This window comes from Parasteatoda tepidariorum, chromosome 1, assembly GCF_043381705.1.
Source record: "Parasteatoda tepidariorum isolate YZ-2023 chromosome 1, CAS_Ptep_4.0, whole genome shotgun sequence".
In the NCBI taxonomy this organism is placed as follows: Eukaryota; Metazoa; Arthropoda; class Arachnida; order Araneae; family Theridiidae; genus Parasteatoda; species Parasteatoda tepidariorum.
This window is the reverse complement of record NC_092204.1, coordinates 47,629,840-47,654,686: the sequence shown is the minus strand read 5'-3', so window position 1 is coordinate 47,654,686 and position 24,847 is coordinate 47,629,840. Positions and strand designations below refer to the sequence as shown.

Sequence of the window (24,847 nt, the reverse complement as noted above, 5' to 3'; positions counted from 1 at the left end):
ATTTAAAAACAATAAATGTCCAATAAATAGTCTAAGAACATACATTTTTCGAAACAAAAAGAAACACTAGTTTATTGCATTTAAAACACGATTTTTTTGTCGGTATGAAAACAATAATCACTTAACCTTGTTTTCTAGGAACATTTATTATATCTGTTTTGAAACAATATCGCATTTCTTTTGAACATATATTACTTAACCGAGTATCCTAAAAAGTAAAATTGATGTCTCGTAATTTACAGATCCTCCGCTAAAAGCATCTTATTTTGAATAAATTTGTGCCTTTCACTACATTATCTTGAGTTTGAATAAATAACTCATTTATATGCACAACTCGCACTATCATCAACGCATTTAAGTGTCCCCCAAGACAAACCAATTTTTTCCCTTTCTTTACAAATATCCCTAGAATCTCCCCCTTTTTTTTATTTGTTCGTAAGCATTCCTTCTAATAGATATCAAAAGAATAAAAGATTCATTACTCATATTTAAATTACCCCAGGAAAAGTGTTACCCTATTTATTAAGAAAACAAACTAATAAAAGTCGTATTATTATGCATAAGGGGCCAATGAATTAAGCAAAAGTGAATTTTCTTTAGTACCGCAATTTAAGCTAAGGTAGAAAATGAAAAAGAAAGGGTAGAAAAAAAAAACTTCTGGAATGTATTTCTCCTGAAAATAAGCAAACAGTGAGAGAGTTAAAGAAGTTTCGAAGCAAGAAAAATTCACCATAACAGTTCAGTTGTTTTCACTTCCCTTTAATATAGTTTGCCCATATATCTTTTTGTGTGTAGTATTTCATGAAACAAGTATATTTGCTTAATACATTTATTCGAAGAGTTTCTTATTGGAGTATTTGAATAGAAAATTAGGATATGCTTAACTTCGCGATTGGAAGGCAAGGAAACTACATGGCGTGACATCATTGAATGTGCACTCATTTATTTTTAGAGGGTAATTCGGATATTTGATTTTTGTTACGTGCAATTAAGTGAATCACATTTTTTTTTAAGATTCCAGCTTAATTTCAGTTTTACATCCGAACTTTAATTTGAACTAAGTAATATTGTTTCAATATTTTTTTTCCGAATCTGTTCATTCGAAATTTTAAACCTTTGTTATTTAAGAAATAAAGTAAGATAAAAAGTTAAATTTGTTTCCGTGTTTACATTATTTTTTTGACGTCAGTTTTTTTGCTTCAGCATATAAAATTTCGATATTCTAAAGATGAGTAAGCCTTACAATTATTTCCTTTTTAAATTTATAAAACTAATGAATTATTTAATTTTTAATTAATTTAAAAAAATGATCTATGCAAATTATTTGCTTACATCAGTGTTTCCCAAACTTATGACTTTTGTGTACCCTTTCTAAATTTTTCGTAACGCTGTGTACCTCTGATAAAAAAATGAATGTATTTTTTACTATTAAAAAAATTGCACAAAAGTTAAAAGTCACAACTGGCTGTTGACACCACTAATTATTAACTGTTAACTCTGCAAAAAAAAGCCAATGGAAAAATACGTAATCGTAAATTTTCATGGCTAGCTTTGTTTTGAAATAAAATTTTTTGAAATTTTCGTTTGTTGCAAGATATTTTGCATCATAACACGTACCCCGCTAAACTGTTCCCGTACCCCTGGGGGTACGCGTACCACACTTTAAGAAACACTGGCTTACATAGATGACAAATTGTTGAAAAATTCCTATGACCTGTGTTTTAGCATATTTATTAGGTGCATTTGCTAATTTATGTATTTTACAAAACTATGAATTTTCGTAAGTGACACATTGTATTTACTTAAAACTGCAATGCATTGGAATATGATGCAATAAAACAACTGTTTCAAAAATTACTTTAAAACTTTAAACAATTACAAAGAAATATCTGTTGGTTGATTTAGAAAACTTATTGAAGCATATTTTTTTCATTAGAACAATGAATAGATGTTATATTGTATTACAAAAATTTCATTCATATCAAGTTTATTTTAATAACCTTTTTGCTAGTTTCTGTATTCAGGCAAAGAATTGTGAATAAAAATATAGCAAATTTTTCTTTGACATATATATTGTTTATCTTAGGTTACGTTATACTTATCATATATTAGGTTACGTTAAAAAAGTACACTGTAAAAATTTTCGAATTCAATTACGATAAGAAGTGTACTCTTGATGGAAGTATTTTTACCGTAAAATCCAATTTTTTAAAGAAACATGTTACGAAAATAAACCGATGTACCGTAATTTTATAGTAATAACTACCGTAAAACCACCGAATCAATCTAATCAAATAAGTATTACTGTAAAAATTACTGTATAATATTTTAAGGTAAAAATGGATTTTACTGTAAAATGGTTTATATGGTTCAGCCAAAGTGCAATTTTATACCGTAATTCGATCAGGAATATTTTACAATGCGGAATTGTAAATGGGAACAAATAAACCAAATCATCTCATAACATTCATATGAGGGGCTTGCTTTGAGATTCTTTTTTCAATCTAGATTTGTTAGAAATATTTATTAAATAAAAGAATTTTCCCATATCTTCCACAAAACTTGGATTTAAAATTGATTGTATTTTAAAAGAAGTTGTTTTGTTTCATTTTTAACAAGATTATAATTTTTAAACGAAAGTTTTTTGATAGTTTAATGTAAATTTTAAAACATAACCATTTCCCTGGGCTCTTACTGATCGAATAAAATTCTAAGAATTAAATGTAACCAAAACATTATTTTAAAAGTTTAAGACAAGTTTAGACATACAATTCAAATTTTTCCTTTTTTTTCATGTAATTTTGTAATTTTTAGGAAATTATACCTAGCCTACGCAACGAGCTGACATATGAAAATAATTTTAAGAGTGTGAGGAACAAACAGTAACTTTATCAATGGATAACTTTTTTTTGTCTCGGTCAATAATTTTTTTACGAATTTAAACCTAATCATACATTAACGCTGACGTCTACATTTTTTTTGTTTAACATAAAAGTTCTGTTAAATACTGCTAAGAAGTGCAAAGAAAGGTTTGGGATTTATTTATTTTTGCACAAGATTATAATTTTTAATTAAAAACTTTTTAACAGCTCAAAAACTAAGATCTATTTTTCAAAACATAAATACCATTTACAGTCCTCTTACTGATAGAATAAAATTCTAAGAATTAAAAATTGCCGAAAACACGATTTTAGGAGTTTGAGATAAGTTTAAACAATTTCTTATATGTAATTTTTACGTAATTTTACGTACCTTTTTCATGTAATTTTTACGAAATTATACTTACCCTAAGCGTCAAGCTGACATAGGAAAATTGTGTTAAAAGTATAAGGAATATACAAAATTTTTTTCAACGGATAACCGACATCTATTTTTTTTTTTCGTTGTCAATAAAATTTTTAACGAATTTAAACCTAACCTTACATTTAAAACTTTTTCATTAGAATAAAAATTCCGTTGAATTTTCTTAAAAAAAGCTTAAATTTAAAAAACTGATTTGATTGATTAATTTTAAAAATTTTAGAAATTGATTCATTAGCTTTAAAAGATTGATTTAAACGTGAAGAAAAGTTAGGGCTTTGTTTATTTTTTACAACATTATAAATTTTTAATGAAAGTTTTTTTTGATTGTTCAAAGATCAATTAAGATCTAAATTTTAAAACATAAATAATATTCACTGCTGGATTACCTAAATAATATTAATATAAATAACATTCACTTTTGCTTATTGATGGAATAAAATTTCAAGTATTAAAAATAACCAAAAAATTATTTTAAAAATTTGAGGTAAGTTAAAGCAATTTCTTACTGACATACAATTTAAAGTTTTCTTTTTTAATGGAATTTTTACAAAATTATAACTTGCCTAAGCATCAAGCTGACATACGAAAATTATTTTAAAAAAATAAGAAGCAATCGACATTTTATCAATGGATAACTTACAAATATTTAGTTTTCAATAGAATTATTTACAAATTTCAACCTAACCTTACATTCACGCTGACATCGAAAACTTCTTATCTAAAGTAAAAACTAAATTCGTTTAGAAAGTGTAAAGAAAGATTTGTTAACATAAATGTTTTCAATGCGTAATTTACAGTCATCATTTTTCTTTTTTAATAGCTTTCTTATGAACTAAAACTCAATCTTTCGTGAAGTAAACTTATAAAAATTGCTTAAAGTTCTTAAGAAAAGTCAAACTACACTTTTTCAGTGCATGACTTAAAACCATTTTTTTTTCTGTTACAATAAATTTTTTATGGATTTAAACCGATCCTTACATACGCGCCTCTATCTAAGACTTTATAGTAAAAAGTTTGTTAAATTCTGGTAAGAAGTGCAAAGAAAGGTTTAGGAACAAATAGTTTTCAATGCGTAATTTACCGCCATTTTTTTTTTCTTTTTCAATCGATTTTTTAATGAATTAAAATTCAATTTATCGTCAAGTTAACATAAAAAAAATATTTATAGTTTTGGAAAATAATCAAACGACATTTTTTCAGTGCATAACTTTAAAACACTTTTTTTCATCTTAAATAATTTTTTTACGAATTTAAACCTAACCTTACCCTTACTCCATTTCATCAAACAAATAAAAGCGTATCACAAATTCCGCAAATCAGATATCACCATCAGTAAAACAGAAAGAAATCTTAATAATGATTTTCTCAATGTAAATCCAACCAACCCTGCTTTCATATGGCAGGCCAAAAACATTAATCATTTTTCACATAGACACTACAGTCTACGCTTAATGATGCCTACTTTCCTTAATAGAGACTTTCTTCTTTCTTTTCATTCTCATCTCCCTTGTCTTGGTCCTTTGCATCATTAATTTCGATGTCTTCTTGCACCCTAATTTTAGCTACAGGGCACATCCTATTCTTACCCTGACAGCACTTAGATTACATTTCCTTACCCGAGTAGGGTAGAAGGAGAATTGTAATAAATATGATCTTACTTTGAAATTCAAATTTAGAACCCGCATGGAAAGAAAAGAAATAGATGAGTTGGGGTTCCTTTTACGTAATATTTTGGGTAATTATTATTTCTTTTTCATATCTGAACTTTTGGAATAATTACTTGTGTGATTCACAGTATTATATAAATGGTTTTTAAAATTGAAATCACTAAAAGGTTTCGTGAAGCTTTTGCATGCTTAAAATACTTTTTTTTTACACCAGCAACAGTTAGCGATTGATTTCTTAAAATTAATAAAATAAATTTACTTTAAAATATAAAGTTTATCTTAAATACATGATCTTCAATAAAGTTACTTTCTTTTTTAACCATATATTCAATTATAGATTACATAAGATCTCAAAAGAATCATTAAGATTTTATATAATTTACATTGGAAATAAATATAAAAATTTTTTTTAAACCTGAAAATTTCATTTATTTTTACAGAAAATCAAAATCGAATATGTAATTTATATCTTTTGAAAAAGCAATTACAGAAACAATTTTTTTTTTAATTAAATTTTTCTTTTAAGAAAGTTTGTTTTTGAAGAAGTTTTATTTTTTTGTGATTAAACATACATTTGACTATTAGTTAAATAAAATCACAAAATAATTTTTGATTTGATATTTCTTAAAACTTTTAATCGAATTAGAATTAACGAGATTCTTTATAACTTATTTTTAAAGATATTTTTGAAAATTAAAATTAATTTTTTTATTTATTTTTTAAAGAATTGATCATAAATTCGATGATGGATTAGATAAAATTTTAAAATAATTTTAGTTTTTCTCAGTAACTAAAAATCCTGAGAATATGAAATATTGTTTTTAACAGCAAGATCTACACCATTTTTTGTCTTTAATTTCAAAAGTGTTCATTATTATTTCTAACAGTGGCACTTTATATAAATTGCTTCCTTGAGTGAAAAGAATTACATTTTAACACACATAAGAAACAATAATATACACACAAAAGTAACAAAAGTCAATCAGTTTCAGTGACAATTAATAAATCATTGGAGAAATTTTGCGTATCATTTGTTTCAGGCTAACCGCAACGCTAACGTCATTTTCTACCCTTTAGTGATACTGCGAGTTGAAGGAGAATTTTTGAGCATACACTGCAAAGTTCAAATAGCATTGGTGGAAAACCACAACTCTATATCATATCTCACTAACTTTGCACATGATGCAGTTAAGGATATACACCGAAGAGCCATTACATTATGACCACACTGCTGATAACATGTAGGACCACCTTTAGCCCTCAAATGCTAGCACCCGCCGTGGCATTGGTTCCACTAGCTGCTGATAGGTAGTCTGAGGTATCTGGTACCAAGCGCTTACCAACTGGTCCTGAAATTCCCTCACATTGCAAGGAAGTAGCGTGGCAGCACGAATTTGGTTTTCCTAGTAGGACCACAAATGCTCTATTAGATTAAGGTCAGGTGAATTTGGGGGCCAAGAAAGGGGATGACTTGAAAGTCACTGGAATGTTCCTCGACGATTCGACCCTCATGATATGGTGCATTATCCTGTTGGTAAACACCATCCCCCGCAGGGAAAACTGTTGCCATGAATGGGGGAACCTGGTTTGCAACTATGTTCAAGTAGCTTACAGACGTCAGGGATTTGTTCTATGAAGATTATGGGTCCTAATGTGCCCCATGAAAATATTGTTCCTGGGAGAGAAACCATGAAAACCTGGGCGAGCCCATTGTTATTGATGGAGGGAGGTCATAATGTAATGGCTCTTCGGTGTATGTAAACAATATGCAAGACACTCATGACTAGTTTAAAGCTAAAGAGGCAGCAACAGTTTTTCCCTGGAGTACTATGAAATCTTAGAGTGAATTTTTATCTATGTTTTTTCCCAAAATTGTTCAGTTAATTTAGACTGATAGTTCTTAGTAGAATCATTTTTAATTATACTTTTTATTGAAGAGTAAGGGAATTTAGTTTGGCAACAGATGAAAATCATCCAAGTTTTTTCACCAATAGATTAGCCATTCCATTTCCATTTGTTCACAATGGGGGGGGGGTGCTCTTTGGAGAACAAATTTCTTTTTTGGAGCAGACTCACTGCCCCAGAATTTATTCTACAGCTTTTAAGTTTCTGAAAATATAGATAAATCAGTGAAAAATTGTGCTTAATCTAAATGTTCATGACGAAAATAAAATAGCTGATGAACTGCAAAGAGTAGAATAATATAAATTATTTAGGATTACATGCAATTTAAAATGGCTAAAATTGAAAAGTTTTGCTAAAAATTGAAAAAGAGTTGCGGTTATTTATGATATTTGTAACCAGCATTATGAGAATTTCGCAGCTAATAACAATAAAGTAATTTAAACACAAAAGGACTGGAAAAACTAAAAATAATTTAATAGTTCCAGTTTTAAAAAAAGAATTGGTAGAATAACGCATTAAAAGAAATCAAGTATACACTGAGAAAAAAAACATGATTAAAATTACCGGAATATAATAAAGTTTGCGGTGCTTCTGGCTCTATGTGAACACCGAAGCTCAGTATGTTTTACTGAGGTGCATTTGTAACAATTTTGATTAAATAAACAATAAAATATGGTTTTATAATATGTGATATTTTGATAATTTAATCATGATACCTTAGAGCATGGCATTAAAGCCATATATTCTGTAAAATTGGCTTTTCAGTTTCGTATATTTTACTAAATGTATGGTAATAAAAATGTAATTTTGAAAACCAGAATTTCCGGTAGAAAGTTACCAAATGAATGTTTTAAATACCTTATATTTTTGTTTTAGTACAGAATTATCTACTTTTTTTGTTTGCTTTGTCATTAGAAATGTAATTTTTGTACATTACGGTCATTTTATTTAAATATTTTCTCCTTGCACTGTAGGTGTGCCTCTCTGTGTAACGCACATTTATACAAACAAAAATTAAAAAAACTGGTTTTAGTTTCTATTTTATCTTATGTTTTAAGTAATTATGTTTTTTTTCTTACTTATTTTAACTTAAAATGATAAATCTATAAAATTTAACACATGCACACAGGAATTTTTTGAAAGAAAGGTGCATTTCGAATTAAAAAAAAACTATCCAAGTGTTTTTAAATAAAAGCTTCTTTAAATAATTATTTAATACTAGAATTAATTTATTTTTAATGAATATTTTTTTAACGCCAACGAATTGTACGATTAGAAAACTTTATTAATTTAATCCAACGCTTATATTTTTTCCTCCATTCCAAGGTAGTGTCTTATCATTATAAATAACTTTTTTTAACATGTTTTATTAGCAAAATGGAACAGTTCAGTTCTTAAAGATGAACAATTTTTTTATTCGAATTCTCATTGAACTGAATTCATATAACCATCATTCACGATCTTAAGCTGCACATTGTTTAATCAACTATACAAATATTTAAACTGACCGCCTGAAGCCTTTTTTACCTTCCCTATTTCAACACATTTTTATCCTTTGTTTTATCACTTTCCACTTTCGTTGCATAACGCATAAGTGCTCACTTAGATAGGCAGAAAACGCATTTGACATAATACCTTGCTCGGAAATAGTTTGAACTTTTCATAAAGTAATCTATCAAAACACGTGATGAAATAGGTGCAGTGATATTATATATTTGCTGAACACAGGATAATTAATCTCTTGGTCAAAGATTGGTGAACTACAATGGAATTTAAACACTTATTACTAACCTTTGTTATTTTTACATTTGTATCATTGTTAAATAGCATAGAATATAAAAATTGCCAACCAGGTATTGCTGAGGTATTGGATGTCAAAGTCAGCAACTGTGATGGTGAGAAACGATGTCCGCTGTATCAAGGAAGTGACGTTATCATTGGAATATCATTTACACCAACATCTGACATTGAAAAAGTCGTTACTGAGCTGCATGGTGTGCTAAATGGAATACCTGCCCCCTTTAAAAATCCAAACAAAGATGGATGCCATGAGAGTGGTCTTATATGTCCACTGATTGCCAATAAATCACAGTATTATAATAGTTCAATATTCATTAAAAAGTGGTACCCTACAATAGACGTAGGTGTTAAATATCAATTAAAGGACGGAAATGGTACAGTAATATTGTGCGTAGAGATACCTTCAACGATCAAAAATGAAAAGCAAAATTGAATTTGTTTTATGAGAAAATTTCATGGTTTCATGAAACATACCATACATATATATCAACTATTTAAAATGTTATTATTTTAAGGGAATATTTCCATGTTTTCAGGTGTATGGTAGCAACAATGAATAAAATTAATGTTTCATTATGTTCTGCTATAATATCTTTCCCCATTTTTATATTTGCCTATTATCTTCACTTGACATAAAATGAAGACTGGTCCATTTTTTTTTCAATGTATGTTTTACAAATAATTTGTTTATAATAATTTTTTTCGTAAACATCTTTTTACGAAAATACTTAATAGGTAAAAATTTATGTACTCAATAGTTATATAAATGTATAGAATTTAAAACGTTCACGCAGTGCACAAATAAATGCTTTTCTTCCTGTATAGTTCTTTTTTACTTAGACATGCTTCTTTAACTTTTTTATTTAAATTTGTTTTCGTTGCAGAAGCACTTTAAAAAAATCTTCAATATTTTTATTATTAAATATAATTATATACATTTAATAATCTTATATAGTTTGTCCCAATGTTGCATCATTCCCTCACTATTCCGTATTAAGGACTGTCCCATTTTTTTTTCACAACATGTTTTACAAATAAATTTTTGTAATAAACTTTAATATCTCTTTACAGAAATGCTTAGCTAATAATTTATATACTCAATAGGTATATAAATGCATAGAATTTAAAACATTCGCGCAGTGCGCAAATAAATGTTTTCTTTGTTTGTTTGTTTTTCTGTATAGTTGTTTTTAACTTAGTCATACTTCTTTATCTTTCTTATTTGGATTTTTTTTTCGCTACAGAAGCACTTTTAAAAAAATCTTCAATATTTTAAAAGATCATATTTAGTTTTCCCAATATTGCATCATTCCCTCCCTGTACCGTATTAAAGATTCTAAATAACTGCCACATAAAATATTTAAAAAAATCTTCAATATTTTGGTGGATCTTATTTAGTTTTCCCGATGTTGGTATCATTCCTTCACTATTAAATGTTAAAGTTTCTAAATAACTGCCACATAAAATATTTCCGCAAGAAATTCAGTGATTCATTACCAGCAACATGGAACGACATTACAGGATTTTATTATCTTTAAATAACTACTTTTGCCTGTGAAATAAATTTGAATACATCCAAATAAATTAAATTGATCAATTCCTTTTGTGTGTGCGTGTGCGTGTGTTTATTAAAAATAGAATTAAATAGAGATGCCAACTTGTTCCGGATAGTAGATAAATATTTTCGAGTGGGATAAGTATTTTAGTTCGGATAAATATTTTTCATATTCAAAATACTTTCATTGAAACGTCTTATAATGAATGATACTTAGCTTAGAAAATTCGATTTCTAAGATTTTTTATTCACCACTACTTCTAAATAATTCAAAGACTTACGTGATTAGCCACTTTGTTACAGTAAAGCCTACAAAGATCTATTCAGCTTTGAATTAATTGAAAGCAATTCAAAATACAGACTGCGTTTTTCCTGTCGGACGATGTGATGTAGTCTCTAAAAAATTTATGTAAATAATCTATATAGTCTTTTTTCTCTCTTATCATAATTATATATTATCCTTGTATGTATTTTTTCCCAAATTTTATTTAATTTTATTTAACCAGGGCAGTTCCTAGGGATCAACCTGTGAAAGCTGCAGAAAGCCGTGGGAGTAGCAAGTCCCCAGGACATAGGAAGATTCCCATCCCCCCTCAATTTCTATTTTCTTTGGCAAGTATGGAACACTAACCTTGTTCAGATGAGTGTGTAAAAGCCCATAACCGAGCTGAGACACAGATATTGATTTTAAATACGAATGCAGCAAAGCCGTGCTGAGTCTTTTAAAAGTTCGTAAAACTAACCAAATATTTGCGAATTTTAGCTTGAAATTTTCTACCATTTTTTAAAAATATTTTGTCGAATCCGGAACAGTTGGCATCACTGATAAAGAATAATGATTCTTAAAAAGTAAATATTTATAGCTTGCTTTTTTGTATGAATGAGTGCATGTTTGAGTATGATTGATTTAAGAAATCAACTAAGCTTAAATGGTATTTTTAAGCTTTAATAAAGTATGTAATAAAGTACACAGAATGAAAAACAATACTAAAATGACGGAAATATTTCATAGTGTTAATTGTTCAAAGCAAGAGTTTAGATTGCTTAAAGTATACATTTTTTGTTTTTGGATTATTTTTCTTAAAGACATAATTAGAAACTAAAAACGTTCCATATTCAATACTAAAAATGTTTGAGAAAATCAAGGCAGAAAATTCCATTCTCCATTAAAATTACTGCATTCAATAAAAACAGATTACAAATATACTCATAATGACATTACTTTGAAATGTGAGATTGTTGCAATTTTTAAAAATAAATCGCTTTTTAAATTAATTATTTTGTTAAAGCATTGAGAATAATTTATAGTACATATGTTTTTCTCATAATGACATTACATACATTCATAAATAGAATAATTTTCAAAATTTTTTATTCACTTTATATATTCTGAATTTTGCGAATTGAAAACGACTGTTTCCCTGAGAATGACTCATATATAATAATGGATATTGTTTCTGCTCCGAATAATCTTCTAAGCCATTTATCCAATTGCTGCGAAATTTGGCACACTACCTAGCTTTAAACGCAAAGCAGGTCGTTGTTGATATTATAACATACTACTCATGGCTATTCGAACAGGATTTGTAAAAAGTGAATTTTCACCAGGAATCACCGTTAAGAATATTTTCTTTTATTTAAAATATAGCATTCATGCCTTTTGATAAATTTCAGCTCTATTCGATACAAAATGAAATTTGCTGTGTTTTTAATAGGGTATCTGCAGCTTAAGAAGAAGAAGACTGCTGAAATCAGCTGTAAACAAGACGGCGTGACAATTTTACAGTTATTACTTATTTAACAGTACTTGGTATGCATCTTCTAAAACAAAAGTTCGCCGTTAAAATATATATGTATGCTTTGAGTTGTGTAATAATGATAATTAAATTATAGTTTTTAAATATCTATAGATTGTATTAAATAATTCTATAATATTCAGTTTCTTGTATTTTCTGATCAGTTAAGTCTGATTTGCCGTCGTCTTGAGGGGAATTATAAATCGACTATATCAACCATCATTTACTAAAAAATACCTCAAGATAGAATCAAGTTAACATGTCTTATACACTAGTGAATTGGTCCTTAATATTTGTAGTGGTAGTTACACCACGTTACTCCCCTTCCAGAATTTTTCTGTGATAGAATTCGATGAGCAACTACCACTAGTTGATTCATGCGGTTAATATATTTAGATAAATTTTGCTCATTATATTTATTTTTTTCCTCTTCAATTTTTGCTTATAGTATTTCTCGCATTATTATTATTTTTTTCCTCATTTTTTTATACCATTTCGCTCATTTTTTTCTTCACTTTTGTTATATAGCATTTCGCTCATTATTATTTTTTCAATATTGTTTTATTAACCGAGAGACTCTATTTACTTCATCGGATTTTTTTTTCTTTGTGCATTGTATTTTTAAGCAAATCAACTGTTTAATGTTGATCATCCATCAATATTGGTAAGTTCTAATCGCGTTTGGAGGTCACCAATGAAGGGATTTAACTTAGATTATGTCAACCTTCATCTATCAAAAGGTACCTCAAGATAGATTCAAATTAACATGTCTTATATACTAGGGAATTGGTATTCAATATTTATAGTGGTAGTTACGCCACAGTCTTAATACTGTGTTATGTTTATGTCTGAATCATAAGCTAATTTCATTTTAAGAATTAGTGATTATCGGCAAATTAAAGTAACTGTTCTTATTTAAAATTGCATACGCAAATTAATTTTACTGACTCTTATATATATCATATGTTATTGTTATAGTAAATTTTAGCATTAATAAACACTGAAAATGGCAGGGCTAAAGAGAAAAGAAGGGCTAGTTCACTCCGCTCTTAGAGCTGAAGCTACGATTTCCCTCCTCATGACGTCACTGTATCCACAGATCTCGGAGATCGCAAGCAAAGATATTGTGATAACTTTGCCTCTTTCTCTTTGTAAAAATAAGTTAGACTTTTTCTGGTTAGTAGCTTTCAAACTTTACGTAATTAACACATTATTTCCGTTCATAAACATAGTTCAAAAAAACTTTCTTGGTTATTATATTAAAAAAATACCATTTTAAACTTATAAAAATGTTTTGCTAGTTGGTGAAAATGACACGATAAATACTTTATTTTAAAAAGTTCAGTTTTAACTTTAACTATTAAGAAAAATGAAGGCATATATCGACACTTTTTTTATCTACATATTCTTTTATAAAGATAAGTTAAGTTAAATTTAGAATCCCTGATTTTAAAATATGTCGTTAATAGCAATTTGTTCATACTTAATCATTAGGAAACATCAACCTTAAACGCTAATTACTGAAACAAAATAATAATTTAGGTTCATAATGACATTAGAAATTTTACAATTGTTTATAGACATTTAAATTTACGATGATATAATTTATAGATATTTAAATTGAAGAGAATATAATTTTTAAAAAAAATCATAAATATTTAGAATAACTACATTAAAAAATATGTTATGAAATTAGGAGAATTTCAACTATATACTATATATTTTATTTATACTTTTTACTTACATTTTAATTTTCTTTGACTTTATCTATTTTTTAATTCTTTTCACCTGCCTTTCTTTATGAAGTAACGAGGCGGTTTCTATTTAGATAATGAATTTTTATAAAAGTTCTTTACGACAGAATAAACGTATTGCTGTTTTATATTAACTGTGTCATTTCGGAATCCATTCTTTACATAGTTGTTCATTTACTTTAGGGAACACGCGGAAAATTATATTTTTTCCTTTTGTTTTTCTATCAAAATTTTTTCAAGTTGCAATCGCGCAAACTGGCATTTCGATTATAGTTTTTAATTCTTGTAAATTCACTGCAAAAGCTGAGGAAAGTCATTATAGAAAATAACAAATGTCTTAGAATATCTCGCAAAAAGAAATGCTCCCATATTAGTTAGAGCTAGCAAGGCCGAACTCTCCGTTCTTGAAGTAAAAGTGCGAGCTTTGCGCCAAAGTGACGTCACTAGAGAAAATCAAAGGATTGGCGCGGCGAGAGCTACTTCAAAGGAGTGAACCAGCCCTTCTATTCTCTTTAGCCCTGGAAAATGGTGACAACTACATTACTCAAAAAAGTCGAGCAAAAAGAAAAATCTGGCGTTTCACTTCACCAAGAACTGATCTTGGTATTTGGCTGGACCAAGAATTATTTTTGGTGTATCACTACACTATTTTTGGTACAAAGTAGTTGTCATTTTCGGTGTCAATATACGTTGAAATTCTCTTACTGTGATAAAATCTTGTTTATCACAATTTGGCCATCAGTAATAGCATCATTTTTAATGCCGAATAATATTAGTACAGTTAACTTTTCTTTTCATAAGTTAAATATCTAAAATGTGTTCTGATCAACTTGAAAATGTAAACTCAGCAGGAAGCATGACAAATAATAATAAATGTATGTAAAAGTATTACTCCTGCTTAATTATTTGTAGCAGCTCTATAAAAAATGATTTGTAAGTACACAGTAAAAGATTTTGGTATATAGTTACCACCATTTTTGGCTCAGAACTTACGTTTTGGTACAGAATATTTTAAAGTTCAAAGCTATTATTATCGAGCAAAAATTACGTAAAATTGACAAAATAACAATTTTTTGAAAGAATTAGAGTGGAAATGGTACTAAAAATGTACTTGCTTTTTAAACGAAACGTTTTTGCAATAAAAGCATTACATTAATTGTAATGAGCATGAAAATATGTATTATCTGTAAACAGGTAAGAAAAAAATTAAATAAATAAATAATACTACAACAGGAAAAAAATAAAGAAAAAAGTAACTACTTGCACTGTAAAAAACTTTTTTTTATCTCAGCACCAAAAATGATGGCAACTATGCACCAAAATTTTTTACAGTATATTAATGTTACATTAGAAAACTGCATGTCGCAAAAGGGGAAATAATGATGCTAACTTAACCGAATTTTTAATTCTTTTGTTATTTATGTTATACGTAGTTAATATTCACAGCAAAATATAAGTTATTCAAATGAAATTAATTCTAATAACTCTTTTCATTGACTTCTAGGATAGGAGATTATCTTTAACAAAAAATTTATTGGAAAAACTATTGGTTTTGCATATGTCATATAATTTGAAAATCCTATATATTACGTATACGAAAACTTTGCAGCAGAAATATTTCAAAAAATAAGTACATGCTTAAAAACTTGAAAAACTATTTTAAGAATGTATTAAGAATTATAAAATGCTTACTATTTTCTATTTATTGCAAAAATAATACAGCGGTTTCGTACGTTGCTTTTTCAGACATGCATCAAAATCAATAAATTGCATTTCTAAATCTCATTCTGATAGAAAAATGACATATCTATTATTGCTGCCACTTGTTAAAAATATTATCAAGTAACCGTTCTATTAAAAATTCATACTCTTATCATTTAACTTTGTGTTTTATAAAATAATTTATATGGTATTTATAGAAAAATTGGGTTATAATTTGCATGAATAAACAAAATTATAATTTTACTCCAGTTTAATTGGGAATTAAATTTAATTGCTATCAGAATTCAATGTTCTGATCTGTTTGTCTTTCCACCTTTTCTTAACTGTCCAAAGATCAAAGCCATTTTTTTTTCCATCTTTAGAATCACAAGTCTGAAGAGCGTTGAATAATTAAGATCCAAAATCATTCATTTTGCCTTTAGCGAAGAAAAAAGACAAACAAATCAACAATAGTCTTTATTCAGCGTGTTCTAATTATAATGATAAATTTAGAAAATATTAATAATTAAAAAAGATTTTAAGAAAAAATCTGTTACAATTAAAAAAAATCTTGCAGCATATTCAGATAACTAAAGATAATTTTTCCCTATAGTTCCAACTTTTAGTTAAATTTTTTTCTGCGAATGGCGCTAAAAGTTTTACACCAGTAATTAAAACAATTGAAAAAATTGAACAATTTGAAACCTCATCACAATTTTTCAATATCTTTCAATGAGTAAAAATCTAGAGTTAAATTTCTATTTTTATTTAAGGTTTATTTACAAAATAGCTTAAAACTGTTACGTCAAACTGTTACGTTACTTTTTGAGTCAAACATTGTCAATCTAAGGCTTATAGAAAAGCAAACAAAGCAAAGTTTTTCTTAATAGTATTACTTCTCCCCCTCCTTAATAAACCAGATTTCCACATTTTTTTATTTTTTAACTTTTTTATATTCAATACGCTTTACTACAGATTTATTAATGAAAATCAAAATAGGAAGTAATATTTTTAAAAACCAATTTTTTGTAGTGGAGAATAATAGTTAAAAATCAAAAATTCGAAAAACGTGGGGAGCATGAAATACATAACAGTAATGTTATATTAGTGTGTGTATGGGTGCTCATGAGAATATGTGTATGAATATCTGTAATTGTATGTGTATGTGGAGTATGTTTGTGTATATGCATGTGTATGTGGCTGTGCATGTGTATGAGTAAGAAAATGTGCATATGTACTACTATGTATTTCATGCACACCACGTTTTTCAAATTTTTGTTTTTTAATTATTATTCTCCATTAGAAAAACGTGATTTTTAAAAATATTACTTTTTATTTTTTTATTTTTTTTTTGTATTCACTTTCAAAATCTCAATTTTTTCACTCACAGTGCACAAAACTTTTCAACTGACATGTGACACTAATTTGAAATAATCGAATCAACAACAAAAGACAATCGCGAAAATATTAATTTTTCTTTAATTTTATTTTACTTTGTATGTCTTCTTTCTCTTCATGCATTGTCATCCAATTCTGAACTATGTGCCAAATTTGAAGTCTGTAGCTAGTCGGGAAGTTAGTTTAAAATCGATTACAAAATTCCCCCCGAACAGACATACACGAAGGCAAGTTGATATAAACGTGGCAATAAAGAAAAGACATTATCGGACAAACTTTTGGAAATATTGCTTCACAATAGGATACCCCTAAGAAAAGTATATTTTTTTTTAGGTTTGCTTGAGCTTAATCCCTTTAGAGTTTGTTTAAAAATAAATTGCAAAACTCAGCAACGTAGTTTACCTTTCTTTGAAATTGATTTTTCAAAAAGGCACCAATTAAAAGAAGGAAAGCATTTGCAATCAACATGAAGACAGAAATAGTGAAAAACAAATACCCTATTTTACGAAATATTCAAATTTTACGTCTGTGTTTTTCTATTATTTATAAAGCATCTATAAAAACCGAATCTGTGCTTTTATCAGTTGCTAGTATAATAGAACACTCATGAATAACAAAAATTATTATTCATGAATAATGTACAGTTTCATTTTTACCCCTATTGTCTTATTCCTACAATAAGAAATATTTCTTACGCAACTATGCCTTTTACTCAAGCTCAATATTAATATAATTGTATGTTACATTTTAGCCACTGTGCATGTTTTTATTCAAATATATTTTAGCAAATCATCAATACTTATGCATCAGCACGTGTGAAGATTTCTGAAACATTCTTTAAAGATCTCAAAAGACGGCCGCTATTATTTGAAACGAATTCTGTCATCAGATTTTAGAACACAAATCTATATGTGGCGTTATGTTCAGAATAAAACCAAAATGCGGATTCCCAAATAGTAAGATGGAATTTTAAAAAGCAATGACGAAACAAGTTTTCCTCTGTGACGTCTGCATTTTATCGGCTACAGAATTTGCTACATACATACAAATTTTCTTTCACTCTCGCATTCAAATTTAAGATTTCGCTAAAAGGATATATGCGTCATTTTTGGCGAGAAATAGAAATTTATATATTGATTCCTCAAAGTGCAAATATGTAGTGGGGAATACGTTAGAAATGTAGTTTTTGAGAGAGAAAAAAAATAAATAGAAACCTTTTTCTTCCTTTTCTAATGCCTTTAGGCTAGGAAACGGAAACTGAAAGCATTCAGAAATCAGGATATTTGTTTAGTTTCTTTTATCTTTGCATAATGCTCGGATTGACAAGAAACAAACTTCTGTTTCCCAACAAGGCCGGAAGCCATTTTTCCTCCCTTCTCAAAGCACGAAATGTTCGACCAGCTATGAGATCTGACAACAATCTTTTTTCTTTATTGTTGCCAGAATAGAATGAAAAAAAGTATCTTGTGTGATGAAGATAGATAAAACTAAGGCAATGTTAAGGAAGAATAGGAAATTAGTTATCGAATATCCTTATACTTCTGTAACTTCTCGTTGTGTAGCGCTAAAGTAAAATGGTCGATTTTATTCTATTTTTAAAGGAACGGTGAGAAAATATTTTTCCTGCAACAAAAATATTGACACTTTTTAATTAAAAATTTCAACCTAAGAATTACCGTCCTTTCTGCCTCGAACTCTCAGTATCTAAGAATTTTTTTCTAAATAAATAAAACTAAGCTTGAAGCATGGTACACTATTTATGAAAATAAAATTAAAAACAGGAAAGGAAAATTAAAACATTTATGTTTTAATTAAAAATTTGAAATATTTAATATTTCAGAGCAAAAGAAGTGCTTACTTTTGTTTTTAAGAAAATTCCTGTTACTGCCAGTGGAGTTTCTTAAAACAAGGCTTCGTAATTTTGTAATGAACGATGGTAGCAATATGATTAGCATTGCCCACCAGTCACACTTATCTAAACGGAAGCGTCTATATACGTATAATATGCATGTGTTTTCCTCTATATTATTGTGTTCTATTCATTAAAAATAGTTAACTATAACAAAAAATAGTTCTAAAAAGTTTACAGATCGTTTAGTTATGAAAACCGGATTTACCAAAAAGAGCCCTAAGAATTTTTAAAAATTTACCAAAAAAGTCCAAAACAAGTCTTTTGTTATGATCTGCATAATAGGCCAGTTTATTCCAGGAAAGTAAAAAATTTCGGTTAGTTTACCATTGCCAACAGAAGGCGCTTTAAACTAGGTTAGTTTACCACTTCGGTTAGTTTACCACTTTTTTGTCTCCTTCATTCTTTAATTATCTTTAATTATTATAAAAACCTAACTGAACATACTGCTATAAAAATGTTATTGATGCTGTTATTTTACGTCAAAGTTGAAGATTTCGTTTCCTTTTTTTTTGTGACACGTAATTTAGTTTAACTCCTATTGGCTGGGAGTTATTAATTTTTTTTTGCAGCCACGTACTCGTATGCTCAGAAATGCGTAACTCGTCTGATTTTGTTTAAATTCTGAATTAGTTTTGAAGTCAATTTTAAAAAGTTTGATGTTTTTTACGCAATTTGGAAAGGAAAGAAAAGCGCAATTTTTACCGCGTTTAGATACAACACTGTCGAATATTCTCCTTTTATTAAAAAAACGGAATCATTTTAAAGGAGAACCTTGATTCCCTTATTATTCCACTTCTATTCTGTATTCAACGAGATTTGTCTGTCAAAAAATTACTTGTTTTAGTGCTGCGCTGTAGTGAAAATTATGACTTCATCTTGTGAATTTTGTGTACCTTGTGAATTTTTATATTTATTTATCAAATTGATCCTTAATTATTTAAATTTTTGACTAGATTAATCAAGTATGAAATTCTTATATCAGTAATATATTCGTGGAAAAAGTTACAATTCTTTTAAAAGATTGAAAACAAACAAAAAATATTTTTTCTTGAAGCAAATCAATTACATCCCTGTAAACACTTTAATCTACAAAGATAACAGCTTCTTCATTTACTTTTTCGAAATAAGCAAATAAGTGTAGTATAAAAGCTCTCAATAAACTTATATTCAATGCTTGGCACCATTTACTAAATTAAATATCCTATTATTCGTTTTTGAACAAAAAATGCATGGAATTGTTAAAATTTATCTCTATTTTTATACATAAAAGTCATTTCATTTTATTTATGACTAATCTATTTCCTTAGCCGTCAGGAAAATTCGTTTTATTATAGAAAAGACTTTTAAAAATATAAAGTTTCTTTTCTAGTGGTAGTGAAATAAAAATTTAAAGAAGTACTGTAAGCAAATTTTCTTAGCCACATTTATGATTATCTGGTATTTTAAATGTATTTAAACTAATCAAGTATAATGATGATCACGAACAATTCAAGCCAAATGTATTAAATAAAAATAAAATATTGTAGTATAAATCTTGCTACCACTTTAAATATAAAAATTAAAAAAATCGCTGAGATGAAATTGGAAAACTTGACAAATATGTCTTTATCTTTACTGTCATTAACACATCATTTTTAGAACCACTGCTGATCCTTTTTTATTAAAATTAATTGCTGGAGTTTATTTATGATTCTGTCAAATTAGGAATTTCCTTCAACAAAATGGGAGTATCCCTCCTAAAAATAAAAGTTCGCTACTCCCTGATTACATATTTTTATAATTCAACAATATTTTGCTAAAATATGAAAGTTTAAATTAAATTAATTTAAAAAATTTTACTCAAAATAGTTAATTTAATATAAGTTTTAAATTCGTATACTAAAAACTCAAACTAGTCATCAAAATTAATAGTTTGAAAACCCTCTACGTAGCAAGATTCATACAAAAAAAGTTATTGACTACAATGCTGTAATTTAATTAAATTATCAAAGAATAAGTCAAAATAGCGCAACTGTATTTATTCTCAAGTAACGAAAGTATTCTTATATTGAAAGATTTTTTTTATTAAAGTCTAAATTCTTAATGCCATATAATAGTTAATCTTCTCAAACATACATGCGGAGATAAAAACTATTATACTAGTTAAAATTTCAGCAAAACTGCACCTTTTTATAGAACTTTCGAAATCGTTAAGCTTTAATATTTGACTTACAGTATTTTTTTCTTTATATATCTTTCATTCCAATGACAGGTATTACTAACATGGAATCATACTGTTGTTTTCTTTAAGTTAACTTTAATATCACTTGGACCAGCATCTTTTCGAATTCATAGACTTGCGAAAATATCTTATTTTAATTGATAATCTCATTTAAATAACTATACATAAAATAAATAAATGTATTAATAGTTAAAGGAATTTAAATATAATTATGATAAGTAAATAAGAATTAAATTTATATCGGTAATCTTACAAAATGTTAGGATTATATACATTTTACAGAGACTTTCCAGGAAAATGTACTTAGAATATAAGAAAAAAAATTTGCTTGTTTCGAAACTAAGTTTTTACTTCATTAATTCAAACGTTGAAGTTTTACTAAGATTTATATTATTTCAATATTTAGGAGTTAGTGATATAAGGGATTAATGTCTGCAATAAATTAGCTCTCATTTTATATTTTTCTTACGGAATATCTTTATAAATATTCTACTGAAATGGCAAATGCTATTAACGAAATATTTTTCTATTAAATATATATTTCGTAAAAATGCTTGTTACACATATGTACTATTTGATGTCTTATTTTTTTACACAATATTCTGTTTTGCATTGTCAAATTTGATGAAAATCCCTTTTTTCTGTTGTGAATAAGATCTTTAATGGAAATTGTATTTCACATTTCTTTTATTATATGATAAGAAGTAGATATGGTAAAAATTTATCTCTACATTTATCGTGAAACTAATATACTAAATAATATTAATTTAAGAAGTGGTGTTCATAGATACATCGAAAATTTACAAAATTTAGTAAAACTTTTAATGCTGTTTAAATCAATATCTTTAATATATTAAAAATTTACATATCTAGGATGAGTTTGCGCGTTTCTGAATAATTATTAAAAACTTAATTGAAGCATGAAAAATTATTGCACGTTTCAGAAATAAAATATATTACATTTTTAAAAATCCCCTTGTATATTTCACACATTCAATCAACAAATGAAACAATATTTGAAGAAGGAAGAATATTCCATTCACTTTTTATATGTTTTCAAAGAGTATAGCGTAAAATATAAAGGATTTTTAGATATTAAAAATAATTATATCTACAATTCCAAGAAGATTTCTGCATAAAAAAATTTTAGGATTTAAAATTTAATAACTATTACTTACCTTTTTCAATCAGAAATTAGGACAGCATGCATTCTCCTTTTTAAAAAAAAATTGAGCTGAAAAAATTAAGAATTCGATGAATCAAAAAATTTTTGCAGAACAGTAGAAAAAAATAAACTGTTTTCTGTTTTCCGACAAAATTCTGTATTTTCCAACTTCTAATTACAGCTTTATGTACAAATACTTAATAAATTTGAAATAGTTCACATTTTAAATTCGTGAAGAATCAACATATTCCAGGAGGAAAAAGTTTTTCTATTTCAGACTCCTACTATATTTTCCAAAATGTTAATGAATATGGCTTGGTATAGACACGCAGGCAAGATCTGCATTGTTTTGATCCTTCAACTCGTACTTCACAGTAACAGGAATGGGAGGATAAGAGCTCCTTACATTGATTTCATTTTTGTAGCTATAAGACTGTCCACTCTTAATGGGGCAAGCTAAACCACTCTTGCAACCATCAGGTTGGGGAACGGGGAATGGCATTGGTACTCCAGCGATGACACCATGTACCACTGCGGTAACCTTACTGGTATCCTCATTGGCTTGGAAATTGATAGTAATAGCTGCTGTTGTACCTCTTTTCAGAGTGCAAGTTGGTGTAGAATCAGGACAACCTGAAACCTCCACACTGGCAACTTTTCCTTTGGCAGATCCACAATCCGTAAACTTTGTGGCGGATGAGCAAACCACCATCATCAGCAATCCCAAACCAGCAAAACGATGCATTTTGTTCCGAAAAGTGCTCTGAAACCGAACAAGAGAAAAAAAGGAGTGAATTTTAAATCGTCAGAGGCTTTATAAGTAGTAAAAGCAAATAAACAATATCCAGAAAACAGATGGATAAAATAGGTGAGATATTGACATATGTTGTCAAATGGAACGTGCTTATCTAAAGACTGGACTTTGAAATACCCTTCATATCCGCTCACGTGTTTTTACGTTTCAGCCTGATAAGAACCAGTCAATAGGAAAACAAACAATAAGGCTCATAAAGTAGAAAATACTTAAAGGATAAGTAATTATTTCAAAGAAATACCTTGTTGATAGATAAAGAAAAATAAAAACTGATAATTCTTGAACTTGAATGGCTTTGATTCTGGGTCGATATGAATGTAACAGTTGTTTATCTTACTTTACTCACCATGAAAATTATGCACGTGACTAGCTTTGCTCAACAAAAAGACTGCAGGCGAAGAGAGATTTGTATGGCTTCTTTTTCTTTCCAAGCCAGAAAAACAAGTTTTTTTTTCAAATACTATTGTTTAGTTTTCCTCGTGATCATCGATTAAACAAACAAAAAATTATTCGTTTGATTATACAGAAAATATAAATACTTAAAATATTCATTTTTCTTTTTGAAACGGATTCCATTCTAGTAAATAAAAATAAACTCATATTATTATCTATTATTATCTACCCTGTATCTTCAACAATAAACTTAACGAGAAAAAAATTGTTTATTCACTTGTAATGTCCTGAAATGATAAATATACATTTTCCGAGAAATAAAATCTAGTAAATAAATTTCAAACATAGAGATCACTTATGATTTGAAAAAGTTTTTTTTATCCCAAGGACATGACTTACAAAAAATCTCTACAAAAGGAAATGAATAAATAATAAATTCCAATAGTCAGCATCGATATAAATTTAGAAAAGTTTAAAACAAGTTAAGAAATTATTATTTTGCCCATATAAAGCAGATAGAAGATTCCTTTTTTCTCTTTCTCAAATATGAAAACTTGAGAACTTTATTACTGAGTATTTTAACTTCATCCACTTAAACATTGAATGCTTGAGATGCTCATTCTCAACTAGAAGTTCTTGATTACTAATAGACTCATTTCGAAACATAACAAGACAATCAACGAAATGAATTATAAGCAATAAAAGAGATCTTATGTATCCATGTTGTCTCATAGTTATCGTTAGACATGATTCCCAGCCTCTGTGTCAAGATCACCGATTTAAAGCATCACTGGTTTCAGTCAGTAAGTGGGTGGGTGACTCCTTTGATCAGTCAGTGAAGGTTTGAGAAGGAGCGGTATCAGTCCTCGTTAAACTGTTCTACCATAAAGTTCTTGACTTCGCTCGCTGGCCGTCGGGCTAACAAAGAGGGAGAAGCCATTCTCTCAGCTGATGATCAAAATTGTGATGGCAAGTCTTCGGATAATCCTCTGAAATGTTTTCCGCACAGCTGCCAATAGCCCATTGTGCACCTTTTGTATGACGCAAATAAAGTACCATCATAATAACTGAATCTACCGACTTGTTTGTTGAATGACTTGTAAATTCTCAAATCTAAGAAGATATTACACACGTTAGAGAGGAAGGTAACAGGTTTTATTTCTAGATATATCTTGCCAATGTGTTTGTATACGTGTTTTTTTTCGGAAATTTGTAATGCATTCTTAGTATACAAGTCTGAAGATTTAGGGTCCCGCAGTGGACTGATCGTTAAGACACTGTTCCCAGCAGATCACCGAAGTCAAGCATCACTGGTTACGGTCAGTGTGCGGTGGGTGACCACTTGGATCAGTCTGCGTAGGGACCGAGGGTGTGCGGTATTGGTCCTCGTTAAACTGTGCTAACGTAAAGTGCTCGATTTCGCACGCAGGTCGTCGGGCTACCGAAGCGGGGGTGCCATCCCC

General features: G+C 28.3%; 3 protein-coding genes across 4 annotated transcripts in view; 1 reads left to right on the top strand and 2 right to left on the bottom strand.

Annotated features, from left to right (window-relative positions):
* The window catches only part of LOC107454917 (sialin-like), a 62,586-nt gene extending 40,297 nt beyond the window's left edge, over positions 1-22,289 (bottom strand). For both annotated transcript variants that reach the window (XM_016072259.3, XM_071179805.1), the window contains exon 1: positions 22,191-22,289. The gene's annotated coding sequence lies outside the window, so the exon portion shown is untranslated. The remainder of the gene's footprint in view (positions 1-22,190) is intronic.
* On the top strand, positions 8,641-9,108 carry LOC107454918 (ecdysteroid-regulated 16 kDa protein-like). Its single transcript, XM_016072262.3, has one exon. The coding sequence runs from the start codon at positions 8,641-8,643 to the stop codon at positions 9,106-9,108; it is 468 nt and encodes a 155-aa protein (XP_015927748.2).
* Positions 22,290-22,310: 21 nt separating the features above from the next.
* LOC107454919 (NPC intracellular cholesterol transporter 2 homolog a) lies at positions 22,311-22,922 on the bottom strand. The gene has a single exon (XM_016072263.3). It carries the CDS (start codon positions 22,920-22,922, stop codon positions 22,479-22,481), a length of 444 nt encoding a protein of 147 aa, XP_015927749.2. The 3' UTR covers positions 22,311-22,478.
* Positions 22,923-24,847: the final 1,925 nt, after the last annotated feature.